General features: G+C 39.3%; 1 protein-coding gene across 1 annotated transcript; it reads left to right on the top strand.

The window, feature by feature from the left end:
- Positions 1–123: 123 nt before the first annotated feature.
- LOC143040022 (uncharacterized) lies at positions 124–22,360 on the top strand. Its single transcript, XM_076210563.1, has 9 exons — positions 124–325; positions 3,446–3,592; positions 5,119–5,283; positions 5,893–6,033; positions 13,067–13,251; positions 13,569–13,641; positions 14,770–14,851; positions 16,627–16,762; positions 19,721–22,360. The coding sequence occupies exons 1-9, from the start codon at positions 251–253 to the stop codon at positions 22,221–22,223; spliced, it is 3,507 nt and encodes a 1,168-aa protein (XP_076066678.1). The 5' UTR covers positions 124–250; the 3' UTR covers positions 22,224–22,360.
- The last annotated feature ends 124 nt before the right edge of the window (positions 22,361–22,484 follow it).

The following is a 22,484-nucleotide window of genomic DNA, read 5'->3' as shown; positions in this document are numbered from 1 at the left end:
GGGATAGAAAGTGAAAAAATATTTTATTTTAGATACCCATTACAACTAAATAGATGAGCGGAAGATATATGAGGCTTCATAATAAATATAATAAATACATTTCTTCTATATAATATTACTTGACATGACGTAAACACTTATACTTTTTACGTCTGACAAATGCAGACGACGAAACAGCTGTTAGTGACAGCACGTCCGCAGGATTAATTGGATGTGTTAACTGTAAGCAATTAAATGTAATCACAACAGCATGAGCAGAAAATCTAGAAGACAATCTGGGACCACTTTAACACTGGAAGAAGAATTAGAGAATCTGAGAAATGATGTAAGTAGTTCCTCTTTGACAATTTTTCTTATCAGATCAAACTAAAGTGACTTCTAAACGGTTCTTACAATCAATTAAAAAAAAAAAAAAATAAGATTTCGATTTGTTAGAATTACATAGCTTACTCCTACAACAGTATTAAATATTCAAGATTTGTTAGGAATATGACCTAATGCTTATAGATGAGACTGATGGGTAGCAAAAAAAAAAAAAAAAAAAAAAAAAAAATTATTTAAAATCCATAGGCATAGAGTTACTCACTGACAAGTCACCATGTTTGAACCAGTTTGTTTATTTATCTCTACAAAAACAGTGTAATGACTTATGTTATACAATGTGTGGATGTTACACAAATATTAATATGGCAGCCTTAGGAAATGATATAGTACATTCTCGCACTCACTTAATCTTGAGAATACTGGCAGATACCCCAGTCCAAACACCACATAAAACATTTGACATCAGTGTAGTAATTCACATTTCCACCACTACAGTATCACACTGGAAAAGAAAAAAATCAACCATAATTTCCAACCTACCTAATTAAAGGTATTAAAATGTGAGGTAAAAAAGTATAATCCACAAAGTCCCACAAATAAGTGAATGTACTTCGTAGTACAGGGTGATCAGGTTTTCCTACTTGCTATGAATCTCTGCCTCATCTCTTGTCCAAGAACAGAGTGCCAAGGTCTTGAAGTTGGATTCAGAGCTAAGGTGAAGGAAAACCAAATGCTACCTCACCACCTCCCCCTGGTGGTCCCAGGTTCAAAACCTTTCCAGTCGATGACAGAAGTGAGGTATCGAATGAGACTGACTTGTCTCACTCACTCACTTGTCTCTTGCTAATAATAAATTCATTTTTCCACCTAACATCTCAAAGTCCTCCAATGATGGTGTGTGATGGTGGGGTAGGGAGAACGTAATTTCAGGAAGCCCTTGGTCATGGCCAACCCAGTAAATGCCCTGTGGTTGAATCAGAGCGGAGTACAGCTTGGGAGCAACCTACACAACTGAGCAGTCCTATTGAGGATACATTCTGCTCATACCACACAAAGGAGGGAAGAGGGGGAGGCAAGAACATGTGACTTAAAAATGGGTTCTCCAGAATTAATCTGGCTGGAGAACTCCCCTAGCAGGATGACTCATGTGCGACATCAATAATGAAATAATAATAATGATAATATAATAACAATAATAATAACAACAACTGTAATAATTATCTATAAATCAAAAGGTTTCTTACCCCTGATAGAGGAGGTAGCCAGTCAATGCATACACCTATCCCCCACATCATGAGCATCTATTTGTTTCCCTTTTAAATATAAACTAGTCTGAGAATGAAGGAACAAATCAAGGCACAATAATGATGATAATAGTAATAATAGTAATGATAATAATAATAATGATGATAATAATGATAATAATAATGATAATGTAATAATAATGATACTAATGATAAAAATTATATAAATAATAATGGTACTAAATAATCATGATAATAATCATGATAATAATAAAAAAACAATGGGGAAGTAGCAAAAACTCTCGTGTTTGATTTCATCCATCTGGCAACAATTTCCCTGTGAAATGAGTGGAGAAGTCCATCCCACCCCTAACCTCAAAAACAAACTACAGTGACACCACCAAAGTAATTACCCACCTTCCTCTCTCAGGGTTATAACTGCCATTGTCAACAAACACAAGCATACCACAGTCACTGACAACAACCATAACCTCACTGAATGACACTGCATTCCCAAACCTTCCCAGCCCTACAGGACACTTGACCCATACTACATCAAAGCTGACTTGGACTAGTCACTAACAATAAAAAAAAAAAAAAAAGCCCCATGAGAGTATATAATGTATTTCAGGACAAATGAAGAACTCACAACTGTGGCCCCAAAGAAAAAAAAAAAAAAAAAAAAAACCATGAGAGGATATAATGAATTTCAGGACAAATGAAGAACTCACAACTGTGGCCCCAAAGAGAAATCCCAACAATGGAACTAGAATGAAGAACTTAGTATAACAAAGTCAAAGTCCTGAGAACACTGGCTATCAGTCCAAACTACACAACATTAAAAAAATTGACATCAGTGTACTAGTTCACATTCCACCACTGCAGTACCACACAGAAAAAAAAAATTGAACCATAATTTCTAACCTATCTAACTGTAGGTATTAAAATGTGAGGTAAAGATGTATAATCCACAATCATGTTGCTGCTTCAATTACCAAGTGTGGACACACTAGACAACAATGTTACCACCTAGAAGATTTATGCTCCAATTGCTGAGCCCCAACACATGGTACTCAAGCTCAAACTTAGCCATATGCATAAGTTTTAATGAAGATCACCTTGCATGATCCTCAGACTGCACATTATACCAATATGAAAAAAAAGTTCTCTGTCTCAGAGTTCTGAACCACCTCATCTTCAGATGCCCAAAGATGAGTATGATCAGGGATAGTAAGATTTGGAGTTACATATGTGGAAGCCCCAATCTGTCAATTATCCCCAATAGTTCCACGTAAACAAAGATATCATAAGAGACTACCTAAATTGTTAGAGGAACTTCTTATACTTTCCTCATTTATGCCACTAGAACCCCAAACTCAACCGCTCACCCTTTCCCCACCTAAATTACAAGAACCTCACATACAACATCCCACCTCTTCAAATCCACCACAGCCCTCACCCACAATCTCACCACCCTTTCTCTTTGCCCACCTCGGCACCTACAACCCTACTATCCCCAAAACGGACCAGGTCTCCAGGAGAAACCATAGATGTAATGGTGTACATCAACTGCACCTAAAGGCCCTAAAGGGCCAACAAACCTTTCCTTCTCCAAAATAAGTAAATCTCTCCTATCCACTATACCCACTGGAGCACATGCAACCTAAAAACTGGAAGTATAAAAAGGAATATACCCTCCCCAATCACACATGTCAATAATGAACCACATTAAAATCTCTCATACCTTTCAATGCTCCAACCATGTTCAACTGTGGGTGATGTGGGTCTACAAGAGACAACAGATTAAGATTGATGTGCTGAATTTATATGCCAAGGAAAAAACAATGGTTTACATGTTGTGAATATTGTATTTTAAGGTTGGTGTCTTACGTCGTTCTGTGGAAAGTAAGAGTGCAGCTGTTACCATCTTGCGCTCTGAGCTTGAAAAATGTCAGAGAGAAAGAGACAAATTCAAGGGGTTGGCAGAACACTCACCAAGCTTGGCCTCAAGATCCTCCTTCAAGGTAAGTTGTGATTACTTATTTTTTATGTTATCCTCCAAATATGATCACATTGGACAGTAAGGATGTCTTGTCATTTAACATTATTGTACATGTGTAAGTTACTTGGTATGCTGGTGGCATAATTGGAAGCATGTTGGTCTGGCATTTGCTTAGTTTTAGGTTCAAATCTCATATTCCTCTCTGGTTCCCATCAGTGACTGTTACATTCCCCAAAAGTCCAAGCACATAGGGCAATGATGACAGCTTCAGCTGCAGCTACATACCTCCTGGCATAAGCTCCACACCTTCATCTTCTTTTTCTTCTAAGTTACTTGAAACAAATTCTGTGACATCTTATACTACTAAGTGGTCTTAATGATTTTTCATTACCCTACTGCGTAAGAGCCAGTCCTATCAAGCAACACAAGCAATTGCATAAGGACCTACAGCACTTAGGGTCCCTGTGGGTATTAGAAAATGAATATTGAAAATTATAAATGAAAGTTAATTTAAGGCAAAGCCAACAACCTTTATTCAGGATAATAATTGTACATCATGTTTTGGGAAATTATATATATATATCACTTGGACAAAATGTAGTGGCACATTTGTAAAAATAACGAAGAACCCAGTCAGAATAAAAGAAAACTTAAAACTTAGAAGAAAGTATAACTTCTATATTTCAGGAAAGTACAGGTTACATGAAATGATAGAGACATAAATACTATTGAGATGCAAGTAGGAGAACAAGCATAGCTAAAACATGACAATCCGTTGTGCAGGGCAGAGTCAGAAGGGAGGGGATATGTGGTAGAGATGTGAGGTCAGAAGGGAAGTGGGTTCAGGAGCGGTGGGGGAGCAGGGTCAGGAGGGTGAAATTTTTTAACCAAATGGCTCATGGCTAGCTATGGGTTCTTTGTGATTAATATATATATATATATATATATATATATATATATATATATATCACATAGAAACCACTGTTGGAGTAGAAAAGACTGGAAACGGGGAATCTATATATTTCGATTGCAAACTGCAATCGAAATGTATAGATTCCCTGTCTTCAGTCTTTTGTACTCCAACAGTGGTTTCTACGTGATTGACAAATCTGTGATTACATTTTTCACCTGTAATATATATATATATATATATATATATATATATACATGTATATATATATATATATATATATATATATATATATATATATATACATATATATATGTATATATATATATTGTGTACATATATATATATAAATATGTGTATATATATATGTATATATATAATGTATGTATATACATACATACATTATATATATATTATATATTATATATATAATATATATATATACAGTATATACATATATATACATATATATATAATATATATATATATATATATATATATATATATATATATATATATATATATATATATATGAAAGAGAGACAGAGAGGGGGAGGGGGGAGAGAGAAGGAGAGGGAGATTGATCTAATCCATGACCTTGTTTTACATTGAATGCATGTACATTCTTTCATTCACAGGCATCAGCTTTGACGTATCCAGAGGTGGGGCGGTCAGCCATGTTGAGCCCCTCTGAGGGAACCTTGGCACAACTCCTGTCACAATCCAAACAAGAAAACAAGACATTGAGGTTAGAGTGTACTGAGCTGCGCTGTAAACTACATGATGCTCAAGCTGATAGTAAGGTAAGATAACTGTATGAAATGGTCTCATATGAAGGAAGGGAGAACCATCTTCCTGCTAATACCCCCACATCCTGTGAATTTCTTTATTTCTGAGGGACTGACAAGTCTTTTGTCTTGGACCAGGATCTCTCAATATCAGCTTAGTATTTCATCCAAATTTAAACATATGAAAAACTGACAAATGGCGACTACTCCCCTCCTTCAACCACTGATATAAAAACAGTTCCACACTAATGCAATGCAGACACTACTCCAAGGGTTCTTCCTAGAGAGATCTATGGCAGCCTCTGAGGACCATTACCAATTCCTGTGGGGCTGTGGGGTTCCAGTCAGTAAAACTCAAGGCAGTTGGTATTACTGGGTGCTTTTAAGGCACTTGATTGACATTAAATAATAATGGTACCATACAATAAGTGCCTTTGATCCCTGGTGGATAATGGAATACTTTATGGTTCCTGGTCTCCCACATTACTTTTCAAGTGTATGGGGACAGAGTGTCAGGAAGTAATGAAAATTCTTCCAGGCTAGTTTACAAAGCTGAGCATTTGCTGCTGGCTCAGTTTACCACAAGGACAATGACATCTGAGGTGTAACAAGTCATATTTGTAGGTGTTACGTGAGGAACTACAACGGCGGGATGGTTGCGGTCCTGGTCGGCGAGCCAGCAAAGTATCCACAGCTGCTTCATCACAGCTGGCTTACCAGGAAAGGGAGCAATTCATTAACCAAATGGAAACACTCAGTGCAAAGGTAAGAGAACACACACACTCTTGTTAGAGATGTAGTTGTCAAGTTAACCTCTTCACTCCAGGGCACATCGCATGTCTGGCAGCATTAGCTGTCCGACGTGCGATGTTGCGTCATAATAATCTCATTATAAAAAATAAAGTCAGTGCTCAATCGTTCGTTCTCTTTCACCCGTGTATTTTGATAACCATAGAAAATATGATGAAGCCAGTTTAGAGAGAATGAAAGTTACGTAGGTACGACTACAATAAATATAATCATGATGGCAACGTCGGCATCATCGAGTACCCACTTGCTCCTCATGCCGCCTACGTAGGCGTCACCGTATGGAAGTGGTTAAGATGGGTCGTACTCTTTGGTTGCCAAGAATACAACACCCCATGGAAGCTATGGTATGAACAAAAAATGCAAATCATTAGGGAAATTACACAGTAACTCCAGGGAAGGACTTGGATGTAACAGACCAAATTTATAGCATGTATAGGTTAGGTCAGTATAAAAAAAAGCGCACACATCCAATGAAAATAAAGTTTAAGTCACAAGCCATGGCAAACAAGGTAATCAGCATGTTTTGGAAGTTAGCAGGAATAAAAAAGCAAAAAAATATTTGGATTAGGAAAGATGCTAACAAAGAGGAATGAGCAAAGACACAAAATAGGACAGAGGAAGAAAAACAGCATAGCATTTTTTTGGCGAGTTGTCAATAAAAAGGTGAGGGAATAGAAAGAAAGAAAGATGGAAGGCAGTATTGCAAAGGAAACACCACAAGGAAACTTAGAGCAGCATATGCTAATGTTGATGGGTTACTATTGGTTACTATATAAACTATTGGTTACTATAAAAAAAAAAAGCAATATAGTCCTTATGTGGAAATTAGAGCATGTTAGGGGTTAGAGAGGCAAACTACTAGAATGAATGAAAGATTTTTTTGAAGGAAAGATACATACATACATACACCAAGGCTTTTTCCCCCTTACAAGGGAGGTAGCCAAAAAGGAAAAGGCATAAAATCATTCCCACCCATTCCATCCCTAAATACACTCCACACCCCCTCCACCCTCCCTCTTATCTTAGCACCTCCTGGATGACGGGTCATCCCTGCACCTTGTCCACTGCCCTGGGTCAGAAGCAGTGCCGCAAGACACAGCACATCCACAGCAAGGCCACTTCATTAAATCGGCGCCCCCCCATGCATAAAAGGAGATGACGGGGAGAAATCCCTTTGGGCTGCGTCAAATTTTGCTCACACAAACTACCTCATCCCCCATCCCCCCACCCATTCCACCTCATGCATCACAACATCATCCATATACAACCATTCTCCATTCACCCCTGTCTTCTGTCCTCTCCCGTCCTTCCTCAACAGACATTCCCCTCTTCCCCAAAGCCCCCTTCACCCCATCCATCCACCTCATCCTAGGACGTCCCCTCATGTTCACTCCCTCCACATCTGCCTTCCATACCTCTTTTACTAGTCTTTCTTCACTCATTCTTTCCATGTGTCCAAACCATCCTAATACTTTCATCAACCCTATCTCCCAACTCCCTTTCCACCCCCGTTCTTCTCCTCACCTCATCTCTCACTCTAGCCTAGTAACCCCCATCATACTTCTCAGACACCTCATCTCAAACACATTCAAACTCCTTCTCTCTTCCTCTCTTATGTTCCATGTTTCTGCCCCATACAGTGCTGTTGGCACAATCACTCCTTCATACAGTCTCCTCTTAGCATCCATTCCCAAATGTCTATTCCTCATTACACTCTTCAATCCACCAAGGCATTTACTCGCTTCTCTCAATCTACATTCTACCTCCACCTTCACTCCACCTTTTCCTGCCACATTTGCACCCAAGTATCTAAAACTATCCACTTCCTCCAGTCGCTCTCCCTTTATGCTCACTTCCAGTCTACTGCCACTTTCACCCCTTGTACATCTCATCACCTTACTTTTACCCACATTTATCTTTAGCTTTCTTCTATCACATACTCTCCCACCAACTTCCTCAATCCCTCCTCCGATTCTGCCACAAGTGCAGTGTCGTCAGCAAACAACAGCTGGCTCACCTCCCACTTTTCTCCATTTTCTTTAACCGTCTCCAATCCCTGACCCACTACCCTTGCATTTACCTCTCGCACTACCCCATCCATGTATAAGTTGAACAGCCAGGGCGACATAACGCATCCTTGACGAAGTCCCACCTTTACCTCAAACCACTCACTCTCTCCATTTCTAACCCTGACACAAGCTCTACTACTCTCATAAAAACTCTTGGCTTGACAGCTCCTAGAAGCTTTCCTCCTATCCCGTATATCTGGACAACCTCCCACAATACCTTTCTGTCTACCCTATCATAGGCCTTTTCCAGATCCATAAAAGCCCAAAAAACATCCTTCCCCTTTCCTATAGCTTTCTCACATATATGTCTTACCACAAAGATCTGATCTACACAACCTCTACCCGTCCTAAATCCACACTGTTCCTCACCAATTACTCCCTCTGTTCCTCTCCTAATCCTCTCAATCAAGATCCTCCCATAAGCCTTCCTAACTACACTTAACAAGCTAATCCCTCTGAAACTACTACATTCACACTTGTCCCCTTTTCCCTTGTAAAGTGGAACTATACAGGCACTCCTCCAGTCCTCCGACACTCTACCCTCTCTCCAGCAAACATTAAATAACCTCACCAGCCAGTCCACCATCACTGTACCTCCTTTTTTTAGACATTCTGCATGGCATCCATCCAGACCAGGTGCCTTACCTGCTTTCATCATCTTAACAACTGCCTTCACTTCATCCTTCCTTATTTCTCCTCCATTTTCCTCACTCATCACGGTCATTTTCTTAGCATTCCCCACTGCAGCTATCTTTCCCTCCCTATCCTCCTTCACATTTAGCAACTCCCGAAAATATTCTGCTCATCTTCCCCTTACTGCCTTCTCTTCCATTATCATCTCTCCATCTGCACCTTTTACCTTTTCTTCTCTACTTGATTCGCCTCCTCTTCCTCTCTTAATTTCTTTCCAAAACATCTTTTTATTACTTTCTTACCCCATTTCACATCTGCTCTCCTCTTTGCCTCCTTTACCTTTTGCTTTACTTCTCTTTTCTTTTCTTTGTACCTCTCATATGACTCCCTCGTCCTAATTTGTAACCAATCTGTGAAAGCTCGCTTCTTCTCTTCTACAACCTTCTTTGTTTCCTCATCCCACCACTCACTACCCTTCCTTCTATTTCCTCCTGTCCTTCTTGTTCCACACACCATCCTTGCACACTTTGTGACTCCCTCCTTGAACCATCCCCATTCCTCCTCCACACCTAGCTCTACTCTATCCTTCACTCCCTCCCACTCCTCCTTCAGCATCTTCTTGTACTCCTCCTTTTCCTTTTCATTTAAAGAGTTCACTCTAAGCACCTCCCTACCTTTTGCCCCTTTCCTCTTTCTCCATCTATCCTCCACTCTCAACTTACCTTCCACCAAAAAATGATCTGATATTCCCCCGCCCTCTCCCCTTAGCACATGTACATCCTTAACTCTTCCTATCATAATCCTATTTACCACTACATAATCCATTAACGCTCTATCTACCACCCTCTCCCATGTGTACTTATGCTTGACTTTCTTCCGAAACACTGTATTTGCTATCATCAACTCTCTTTCTAGACACATTTCCACCATCAACTCTCCACTATGATTCTTTCCTGGAACTCCACATTTCCCAACCACTCCATCAATTGGATCATTTCCTACCCTAGCATTAAGGTCTCCCAGTACTATTACATTGACATTTCTCCCTAAATTCTCTATGCATTCATTTAAATCTATCCAAAAGGCCTCCCTTTCTTCTACACTCTTCTCACTGCCAGGCCCATATGCACTTACAAAGACCCACATCTCCTTTCCCAGTTTCACCTTCATCCACATTATCCTTGAGGAAACCTCCTTCCACTCCACTACACATTTACCTATCTCTTCACTTACTAGAATAGCCACCCCTTCCCTCCCTCGCCCTCTCTTCACTCCTGATAACCTCCCACTTATACTCCCAAACTTACACTCACCCTTCCCTTTCAACTTAGTTTCACTCAAAGCCAACACATACATCTTTCTTCTCACAAACATACTACCTATCTCTTCCCTTCTATTCTCATCTGTACCACATCCACGCACATTAAAAGACCCAAACCTTAGGGTGCTGGTCGGAAAACTCCCAGACCCTCTTATGCCTTTACTTTTTCTTTTAGGAATGTCCCCTGTGGTGCTATGTAGACAAACCTTCCTATCACAGGAGCCTTTTGGTATTCCATCAAAGAAAAAAGAGGAAGGAAGAGTCTGTGAGTGAAAGATACATGAGGATAAGATGTTAAGATGGACAGCAAGGATGAGAGGAGTTCCACAAGGTTCAATGCTTACACCAATAATGTTTGTCTATGTCAATGACATGATGGAAGGAACAACAAGCTATGCGAACATCTTTGCAGATGACACAAAAATCATGAGAAGAGTGAAAAATGAGGAGGATGGTAGATTATTGCAAAAAGATCTAGACACTATTTTTGCATGGAGCCAAGAATGGGAAATGAAATGAAATATCAAAAAGTGCAAAGTACTGGAAATGGGTAGTAGTGGCAAAAGACCATCCTTAAACTATTTCTTGGGAAGTGAACCCATTACAAAAGCAAAAGAGGAGAAAGATTTGGGAGTGTTGATAAAAGACAACCTGTCACCTGACAGACATATCAGTAGGATTGTGGGAGAGACATATGGACTACTGCAGAAGATCAAAGTGGCATTTCACTATATGGATGAAGAGATGATGAAAAAACCATTGAAACCCTGATCTGTCCAAGACTGAAATATGTGTCAGAAGTATGGTAGTACTGTATAGTAAAAGGGGCACTGGGAAAGAGGGGAATGTCTGTTGAAGAAGGAAAGGAGAAGATAGGGGTGAGTGGGGAATGGTTATGTATGGATGATGCTGTGATGCATGAAAGGGAATGGGTGGGGGATGGGGGTTGAGGGAGTATGTGTGAATAATATTTTGATGCAGCCCCAAGGGATTTCTCCCCATCTCCTCTTTTTCTGGATGGAGGGACAGATATTTTTTCTTTTCTTTTTCCAATTAAATGAAGCAGCCTTGCTGTGGATGTGCTGTGTCTTGCTACATTGCTTCTGACCCAGGGCAGTGGGTGAGATGCAGGGATGACCCGTCATCCAGGAGGAGTCAAGAAAAGAGGGAGGGAGGGGTGGTGAATGGGAGTGGAGTATGTGGGGATGAAATGGGTGGGAATGGATTTATACCTTTGACTTTGGCTACCTCCCTTGTAAGGGGGAAAAAGCCATTGGTATATATACATATGTATGTACTAAGTTTGAAAAATATAATTTATTTCCTTCTGCCATAAACAATTAGTCTTTCACTGGAATCAAACTGATCCAAATGCATAATCATTGGCTAGCTTTTTTAGTTCTGGATATAACTCACTCACAGACTCTTCCTTCCTCTTTTTTCTTTGATGGAATACCAAAAGGCTCCTGTGATAGGAAGGTTTGACTACATAGTGTGCTGTCAACAAAGAAACAATAATATCAATGACTTGGAACCTGGTCAATCTGGTGTACATAGATTACCGAGGACATTAAAAACTTCTGATCCCAATGACACTAAAAGAATGTTCTTCTTCTTAATGTCTTTAATGATAGACAAGATACCAAGGTTAGCCTTTAATAGGTTAATCCATAGATCCAAAGTAATCTTTGATGGATCAAATGAATCAATTTTTGATTGATTTACCACCATGTCTAACAATACAAAGAACATTTAAATCAAACCTCAAATCTGCATCAAGTCCATATGGTTCAGTCACAAACCACACTGTGTAACTGCAACAACAATCAATCTGCACTGATTCTTGAAATCTTCAGAAATGATACATAACTGGCATGCTTCATGGTGTCCCCCAATCCATTCTCTCAAAACACTGTTATATATCCTATTTCACTATACCAGCAGTGTGTCTAATTCTCTTCGTTTAACCTGATGGTCTTAAGTGAAGGTTTCACTTCATTCTTTCAGTCTGGAAGTGACTACAAAGACAAAACATGATCTCAGATGATCATGACAATAGGATTCATCCCGGTGCAGTGAGGTTGCAAAACACTACAGTTACAAAAGCAAAAGAGTCGAAAGACTTGGGAATAATGATAAAAGACAACCTGGTACCTCAAACATATCAGCAGGATTGTGGGAGAACCACACAGACTACTGCATACAATCAAAGTGGAGTTTCACTCCATGGATGAAGGGATGATTTAAAAAAAAAAAAAAAAAAAAAAAAAAAAAAAAAAAAAAAAAAAAAAAAAAATTGATACATCCAAGACTGGAAAGTGAATCAATAATTTGGTCCCCATACAGAGTAAAGGATATAAGCAAGATTTAAAGGATACAAAGGGCAGCAACCAAACTGGTCCCCAACCTAGTAGATAAACTATGCAAGAAAAAGATTAAAAGTACTGGGTCTGGCAACTTTGAAAGATGGAAGAGAAAAAGGTGAAATGATTACAGTGTTCAGGTCACAGATATGATTAAAGATGGGAGGGCTTTAAGAAGTCATGCAAATAAATTAAAGATCACATGTCTAAAGAATGTGAAGAAATACAGTTTTCCTTATAGATGTATAAATATGTGAAATAGCTTAGAAAGTGATAGAGCCAAAGCTCAAACAATACATGAGTTCAAATCTAAATATGATGATTGGAAATCAAGGATATAGAATAAGTTGGAACTGTATATGATTTTGAGTCTAGGTATGTTAGAAAATTAGAGAACAGGAGATGGGGCCCAACAAGCATTGCTCCTTTCCTGTATAATACAATTAGGTAAATATAGGTAAATACAAAATGATGTCTAAAACTTGAGGCTGGTTATGATAAATTAGAGAGGACCCAATGAGCACTGCTCCTTTCCTGTATACTACAGTTATGTAAATACAACATTGGTTTACACCCTAATAGTTATTTTCTGTATTTGGTAGTGCCTTGCTCTTGAGGGAGATGTGCGTGGCTTGGTTGAGGAGCGGGAAGAGCTCATCAAAGAACGAGATAGCACAGCTCACAAACTCCATAGACTTAATCACATCCTCAATGTCCTCATGAATAACTCCTCAGAAGATATTCCTAAACGAACAGTAGACCTGGATGCCATCATTACTGAAAACAGGTTGGTACACTTTTGATTATAAAAATCCTAATGTTTGAAATACGAGTCCTGAGGGATAACTGATTAAAAGCAACAAATTTTGAACACTTGAAAATAAGAGCACCTGCATACTAATAATCTCTTGTTTTTCTTCTTGTCATTTCCTAACAATATTACCACATACTTTTAAAGAAGCTGCAAGTATCTAAATAACTAATATATTGAGTTCAGGTCTGGATATCAGTAAAAATATTAGTCCTAACTATATAAGGTATAAACTTTTTAGGATCACCACTTTAGCTACACTAAATAATAAAGCAGATCTTTCTTATTAACAGATATTTGCAGGAAAGGTTAAAGAACTCAGAGGATGAGAAAAAACAAGCGAGAATTAGTGCATCCAAGTACAAGGTGATTATTGAAGTTTATTGTTATACTTAGTTAATCACTTTTGATTTCAGATACTTTAGAGAAAATAATTTCCTTACTTAATACACATGGTTAAGGTAAACCTAATATCAATAATTTACTTCATATTACTAACACATCACCAGCTGATTAACAAATAGAAGGTGGTGGATTGGAGTAGGGGTTCCATTTTTTCATACAGAAACTTAATTTTGTGCCCAAGGAGTTAGCTTCCCTTCTATGCCAGTGAATACCATTTATTGTTTCCTATTAATATATAATTTTACTTCATGCACATACAAGTTTATAGAATTATCTTTCCTTCCTAAAGCTCAAAAACATTGCAAATTATTTGTGAAAATGTTTGCTTAGTCATTTTTTCCAGGAGGGGTTGTAGGAAGAAAATATGTTAAGTAACTAGATTAACAGGGCAGACTATAAAAATATATATTTACACACCAAAAGACCTTTTACCCCCTTATAATTAGAGGTGAGCTGGTGGGTCAAACCATACACCCACCCTATACCCATTCATTGCCCTTTCATCTTAGCACCTCTTGGATGGAGGGTAATCTATCCCAACCACATCACAAAGGTGTATAATTTATTTGCCAATCCAGTGATTATTGCCAGTTACGTAAGAGGCACAGGTCTTTTGCAAGAGATGTGAAGCAGAGGATTGATTGACAGACCATGTAACCTCGGCACCCCCATCACTTCCTTTCCTTCTGTTCCCAATCATAACTTAACTTAAAAAAATAAATAAATAAATAGAAAGTTACAACAATTGAAATATTAATCCTCAAACCATTTTGTAGTCTGCTAAACAGATCTTTCCATAATAAATATTTAACTTTAACCCAGCCCACCATACACCCAGAATACTATAACAAGAAACTATTTTTACTTAGCAAAACATATTACTTCCCTTTACTTTTTCCATAATACCTTACATTCATAACCTTTAAAAGAGTGATGCTTCTGAAACTAATAGTAATTTTGGTTTGCAGTGGGTCTTCCTTTCTGACTACTATATAACAACTTCATGATCTTTGCATGATACAACATCTTCATTTGTTCAGATTACTGAATGGTTTCTTGAATGACCTATGTGACTGACTATACTAACAGGCAATCATTGAGAAGCAGAGGTCTCCAGGAGCTACAAAACTGGGAGGAAGATCTGATGGACTGATTGTTACTCCAAAACAAGGTATTAATTTCATTGGATGAAAAGTTGTCCACAAAGAATGTGTGTATATATACATTTATCAGAGGATTGGTTGGAGTTTGGTAATGTAGGTTGGAGGAGAAATCTTGAAGTTAATGTGTTTAAGAGTGAGGTGGTATCCAAGACTGGAAGGTAAAAATTTGAATGAAGAGATAATCCATGCTTGAGGAGCCACTTTGAAGTTACAAAACAATACAGAGTATGAATTGAAAGTTCATAAAAGGATGGATACATATGGAATTGGGAAAAGAGTAGCACAAATCAGTCTGTGTAGATTTACCTATATACAAATAAGCTTCTTCTCCCTTATAAGGGAAGTAGACACCCAAGGCATGCAACCACTCCCACTCACATCTGTCACCCATTTCTCTTTTATCTTGGCTCCATGTGGATGAAGGGTTGACCCTGTCCTCTTCCTTCCCTTAGGCACACATTAAATAACCTCACTAGCCAATCTATTATAATTGTATATACCTTTGTCAAACACTCCGGACAACACGAACCCAGGTGCCTCAGCAGCTCTCATCATTTTCAATGCTTTTTGTCTCATCTTTTCCTTTATCCATCATTTTCTTCTCCCATCACAGTCATCATCCCAGCTCCTCCCACTGCCACATTCAATCAATCCCTAACCTCCTCCACATTCAACAACTCTGAAGTACTCTACCCATCTTCCCTTTACCACCTTTAATTCAAATAACATTTGTCCATCTGCACCTTTTATTCTCTACCTGACTCACCCCTCCTCACTTCCTTCCAAAACATCATTTTATTCTTTTCACAATTTTCTGTTAAACTCCTACCCCATTTACATCTGCTCTTCCTTTTGCCTCCCTCACCATATGTTTTGCTTCTCTGCTTCTTGTATCTCTCTTATGCTTCCCTAGTCCTACCTAGCAACCCATCCATTTATGCTCACTTTTTCTCTTCTACTACTGCTTGTGTAGGTATGATCATGTTATAAGAATGGATCCAAAAATGGATAGATGTAGTAAATAATAACCATACTATTTACTGCTTCCTATTTGACTGAATGGAAAACCTATGGCCTCACAGTGGTTGGCATCAATTCTTGAGTTCTCCCATAGATCTCTCTAGGAAGAAACTTTGGATTGTTGTCTGTGTTGTATTGGTGTGGAACTGTTTCTATGTCATTGGCTAAAAGTAGTAGAAAGGGAGCAGTCACTGGTTGGGAGGTCTCCTTGTAAGAACTACAGTTAAAATTGACACAGAGAGGTCATGGGCCCAGTCAGGAGACAAAGTGTCATTCCTTTAGGGCTGCACCTCCTGATGGATGTGAGAGAATTGGCAGGTTTAGAAAATGGACAGCTGCGCTGTCCATCTTCCTGGACCACCACGTGCAAGTACCCATCATTTGTTCCATAAGGAATCTCTAAGAGCTTGTGGCTTGGATGGTGAATATGCAAGTTGAAGAGTGTACAGATTATGATGATGACCTCTTCCATGAAAGGAGTGTACCAGGGATGAACTGTTAGTCCTGCTGAGAGAAGTAATGTGGTGCAATTTTCTCAAGGTTACGGTAAGGAATGAAAAGTGACGAGTGAAATGTGACTGAAAGTGGTGCATCTTCCTCCTCAATGTCTAACTTCTAAACTTTGAGACCAATAACATTTAGGTAGGGGGGAACCCTTGTAACTGTAGATGAACCAAAGTCCAACACCACCAAGTAAGACCACATTAATTATGAGATATGAGAGGTAATAAAGCATTTCAATTGCTATGTTATGTTCTTTCAGTGGGTGAGCTGCTTCAAGAGTACAAGGGTGAGATGGATGGAGCAGCTGAGGGTGACGTAAGAAGTCTTTGTGTGGCACTTGTTGATGCCATCAACCAACGCTCAGGAGCACTGAAGACACAACGACGTGCAAACAAGTAATTTAATTATATTTCTTTGGTACATTTCCAAAAACTATGTTTAGTTCACTTGAAGAAAAAATCAAGTTACATAAGATAATGGAAACTCCACAAAAGTTTGTAATCCATAAACCCATGAAATGCACAACTATTTTTTTTTTTATAAATATCAATGCTATCATAAGGAGAAGGAGTACAAGAAGAAGCTGAAGGAGGAGTGGGAGGGAGTGAAGGATAGAGTAGAGCTAGGTGTGGAGGAGGAATGGGGAAGGTTCAAGGAGGGAGTCATAAAGTGTGCAAGGTTGGTGTGTGGAACAAGAAGGACAGGAGGAAATAGAAGGAAGGGTAGTGAATGGTGGGATGAGGAAACAAAGAAAGTAGTAGAAGAGAAGAAGCGAGCTTTCACAGATTGGTTACAAAATAGGATGAGGGAGTCATATGAGATGTACAAAGAATAGAAAAGAGAAGTAAAGCAAAAGGTAAAGGAGGCAAAGAGGAGAGCAGATGTGAAATGGGGTAAGAGTATGACAGAAAATGTTGAAAGTAATAAAAAGATGTTTTGGAAAGAAATTAAGAGAGGAAGAGGAGGCGAATCAAGTAGAGAAGAAAAGGTAAAAGGTGCAGATGGAGAGATGATAATGGAAGAGAAGGCAGTAAGGGGAAGATGGGCAGAATATTTTAGGGAGTTGCTAAATGTGAAGGAGGATAGGTAGGGAAAGATAGTTGCAGTGGGAAATGCTAAGAAAATGACTGTGATGAGTGAGGAAAATGGAGGAGAAATAAGGAAGGATGAAGTGAAGGCAGTTGTTAAGATGATGAAAGCAGGTAAGGCACCTGGTCCGGATGGATGCCATGCAGAATGTCTAAAAAAAAAGGAGGCACAGTGATGTTGGACTGGCTGGTGAGGTTATTTAATGTTTGCTGGAGAGAGGGTAGAGTGCCGGAGGACTGGAGGAGTGCCTGTATAGTTCCACTTTACAAGGGAAAAGGGGATAAGTGTGAATGTAGTAGTTTCAGAGGGATTAGTTTGTTAAGTGTAGTTGGGAAGGCTTATGGGAGGATCTTGATTGAGAGGATTAGGAGAGGAACAGAGGGAGTAATTGGTGAGGAACAGTGTGGATTTAGGATGGGTAGAGGTTGTGTAGATCAGATCTTTGTGGTAAGACAGATATGTGAGAAAGCTATAGGAAAGGGGAAGGATGTTTTTTGGACTTTTATGGATCTGGAAAAGGCTTACGATAGGGTAGACAGAAAGGCACTGTGGGAGGTTATGCAGATATATGGGATAGGAGGAAAGCTTCTAGGAGCTGTCAAGAGTTTTTATGAGAGTAGTAGAGCTTGTGTCAGGATTAGAAACGGAGAGAGTGAGTGGTTCGAGGTAAAGGTGGGACTTCGTCAAGGATGCGTTATATCACCCTGGCTGTTCAACTTATACATGGATGGGGTAGTGCGAGAGGTAAATGCAAGGGTAGTGGGTCAGGGATTGGAGATGGCTAAAGAAAATGGAGAAAAGTGGGAGGTGAGCCAGCTGTTGTTTGCAGACGACACTGCACTTGTGGCAGGATCGGAGGAGGGATTGAGGAAGTTGGTGAAAGAGTTTGGGAGAGTATGTGATAGAAGAAAGCTAAAGATAAATGTGGGTAAAAGTAAGGTGATGAGATGTACAAGGGGTGAAAGTGGCAGTAGACTGGAAGTGAGCATTAAGGGAGAGCGACTGGAGAAAGTGGATAGTTTTAGATACTTAGGTGCAAATGTGGCAGGAAAAGGTGGAGTGTAGGTGGAGGTAGAATGTAGATTGAGAGAAGCAAGTAAATGCCTTGGTGGATTGAAGAGTGTAATAAGGAATAGACATTTGGGAATGGATGCTAAGAGGAGACTATATGAAGGAGTGATTGTGCCAACAGCACTGTATGGAGCAGAAACATGGAACATAAGAGAGGAAGAGAGAAGGAGTTTGAATGTGTTTGAGATGAGGTGTCTGAGAAGTATGATGGGGGTTACTAGGCTAGATAGATTGAGAAATGAGGAGGTGAGGAGGAGAACAGGGGTGGAAAGGGAGCTGGGAGATAGGGTTGATGAAAGAGTATTAGGATGGTTTGGACACATGGAAAGAATGAGTGAAGAAAGACTAGTAAAAGAGGTATGGAGGGCAGATGTGGAGGGAGTGAAGATGAGGGGACATCCTAGGATGAGGTGGATGGATGGGGTGAAGGGGGCTTTGGGGAAGAGGGGAATGTCTGTTGAGGAAGGACGAGAGAGGACAGAAGACAGGGGTGAATGGAGAATGGTTGTATATGGATGATGTTGTGATGCATGAGGTGGAATGGGGTGGGGGTGAGGTAGTATGTGTGAGCAAAATTTGACGCAGCCTGAAGGGATTTCTCCCCGTCTTCTCCTTTTATGCATGGGGGGACGGAGAGGGGGGGTCGCTGATTTAATGAAGCGGCCTTGCTGTGTCTTGCAACACTGCTTCTGACCCAGGGCGATGGACAAGGTGCAGGGATGACCCGTCATCCGGGAGGTGCTAAGATAAGAGGGAGGGTGGAGGGGTGTGGAGTGTATTCAGGGATGGAATGGGTGTGAATGATTTTATGCCTTTTCCTTTTTGGCTACCTCCCTTGTAAGGGGGAAAAAGCCTTGGTATATGTATGTATGTATCATATGGGTGGGAACAATTATGTAAACATACATTTTAGTGTCAATAAACCATGGTTGACATTAATTTTATCATTTGTGAATAACCCTGCACATTCTCTCTGCAAGGCTTGAATTTATATTTCCTTTTCATTACTTGTATCTATATCTAGGTTATGTGCATTACAATTGTGTAGTAGAATATTACATCACATTTATATTAATTTTAGAAATATACATAGCTTTTTAATGTAAATAATCTAAGAAATGTCTTGCTTGGCAATTTTATCATGTGAGCCTGTCAAAGAAGAAATATTAACTGTATATATTTTCATCTTACAGAGTTCTGGTGAATCGGATTGTAGAACTGGAAAGGCGTTTGACCTTCAGTGGAAGGTCTAATGACACGACCGATACTGAAGAACAGGTTTGCTTTATATCTTCCTCAGCAAAACTCATGGAAGGTTATGTTCCTCCTTCGGGACCTGCACCTAATTTTTCACCACAAATCCTCGATGACCCACATATCCTTCAGCTGATTCAGCAGAAGCAAATGAAAAGGGATCAAGAGCAAATTAGTCCAAGTAAGGAGAGTGATACAAGTGTTGCCAACTCTCCCGTCATCAATGGCAATTCAACAGATCAAGTACAAAATAAAAACTTGGACCAAAATGAAGCTAAAGATGAGAATGTAAATGCTCAGAGTATATCACCACAAAGACTGAATAGGAGAAGAAGATATTCCTATGAAAAAGCTTGTGGTGATGAAAACTTGAGACTTAGCTTCACGGAAGCTAACGAAGTTTATGATTATGATTTTGAAAATGGGTGTATTAAAGTTTATGACTCACCAGAATTTACAAAGACTGTTGAAGATGTTCTGAATTCAACTTCCACTCTTGAAAGTGAAGGAGGAAGTGAAGTTTCTGATCAGGATCAAATTGTACAGACAAATGGAATACATGACAGTAATTGCATTACAGAATCCACTGAGGCTGTAGTAGAAATAGTGGAGAATCCTGAAGAAGAGAATAAAACTGACAGCAGGGACACCAGCAAGTGCCAGACATCTAAGTGTTCAGATACAAACAGAAACCATAAAGATCCTTCTGCAAACAGTGAGACCAACCCTGAGAGGAATTGTGTATCACATGTGACAGCATCAAAGACAGAGAATTACATGCAAAAAGGGAGGGTGCCCATATCAGCCATGACTGATAGACCATTACAGCCATGCAATCCCTACCTTGCAACTCTTGAACCTTCTTGCAATCATATGGGTGAGGACCTAGAGGAAATTGTACCTATAGACCTACTAGATTCTTATATTCAGGAAGTGAAAGCAAAACAGCAGAAATCAAAGGCAAATGGCACTGATAAGAAAGAGTACTTAGAAAAAGATCAAAGAAGTCCAGTGAAATCAGATAGTAATTTGGAGGGAGCACAAAGTAATGAAACCAAAGCAGAGAATATACAAGAAGAGGAAAAAAATGCTAGAACTAAAATGACCAGTCAGAAAAATAACAAGCCTTGTAAAGATAAAATGAATGGTATAGAAGCTACAAATATGTCAAATGATGTGAGTAGGGAAATAGGTAAGCTAGATGATGACAATGACATAGTAAAAGCTGTTAGTAATTTGGGGGTAAAAGAAAGTATGGAAGGAGAGGTAAATGGGAAGACTGAAGAAGTCAACAAATGTGACCTTAAATCTACCAACAGATCAAGTGAGGAAGGAATTGAAGTTGAAAAAAACACAACTAGTGAACTGGGGGAAAGCAGGAATGGTGCATTGACTAGTAACAGTGAATTACAGACAATAGGAGAGAATGATAAATTGGATGACAATGGTGTGAGAGATAAGGGAGAAATTGAAGTCGAGGATAATGTAACTTGTGGATTGGAGGAAAACAGGAATGATTCATTGAATGGTGATAGTGAATCAAAGATGAAAGGAGAGAATGATAAATTGGATGATGATCATGTGCCAAATGAGGTGATGGAAAGGGAGGAGGAATGTGGGATTAAATCTGGGACTGATGATGATGAAATGAAATTGTGTGAATCCTCTAACATAGTAAAGGAAGCATCAAGTGAATTAGAGTCAGATGCTGTCAGTGGGGAATATTGTGAATACAAGTTGAATGCAAATGAACTGGGAACAAATGATGAACTAGTTTTAGAGGAAAATGAGTCAACAAGATCGTCCAACTGCACTGAGACAGAGAGTTGTAAAGAAAGTGAAAAAACTGAACAAGAAAATGTCATAAAAAATCTGGAACCAGTCACAGCAGAGGAGGAAAAGGACCACGAAAAGGAGATGCCACAAAAATCTAGTGAGGAACTACCCACGGAAACTGAAGCCCCACACAAAGATGTACCAGTAACTGAAGGCGAGAAACAATTCTCTAGAAACACAAAATCCTCATGTTTAAATGGGGAAGACTTATTTAACTCTGTGGAGTCACAAATTACCTGTCTTAAAAAGGATACTCTTGATCTTGACCTTGGTAAATCCCATTTGGAAGATGATGACAATGATGACAACAGCTTTGACCTGGAGATGAGTGACTATGACAGTGATAATGACAACTTGGATGAGACTCTGCTGGAGTGGCAACAAGAGTTTCGCAAAATGGATCCTAAAGCTGCCAAAAAGCTACCCAGCCCTGCCCATAAGGTCCACAAACCCAAGGACACATCCCAGCCAAAAGCCAAACTTTTAGATGGCATGGGTGCTAAAGGGCAATCAAACAAAGATGGTAATGATCTGTCTCCTGCTTTGGAGGCCCTCCTTCAGAAGGCAGTGGGCCTTGCTGCCGAAAATGGAATCGATTGTGCCTAATACATACTTTACATATATGAGAGTATTATCAAATCAGGTTATGCTGATGTTAATACATTATAATTATGTTACTTGTATGGTCTCAGCAAGATCTGATACGATGAAAGCCTTTAAGCTGCATCAAATGAAGAGTACAATTTGAAATAATTGTTTTTCTTTTTAGTCCTCCATGTAAGAGATTATTCTACTGTATCTTACTGTAAATAGGAGTCCTAGGTAAGGGATCTGAAGTTTGTGAGTGAGAGTGAAGGGAAGTGGAAG

Source organism: Oratosquilla oratoria, chromosome 27 (assembly GCF_046742065.1).
Source record: "Oratosquilla oratoria isolate Oo_2021 chromosome 27, ASM4674206v1, whole genome shotgun sequence".
Classification (NCBI taxonomy): domain Eukaryota; kingdom Metazoa; phylum Arthropoda; class Malacostraca; order Stomatopoda; family Squillidae; genus Oratosquilla; species Oratosquilla oratoria.
Note: the sequence above shows the minus strand (reverse complement) of the source record. Positions and strands in the feature narration are given on the sequence as shown.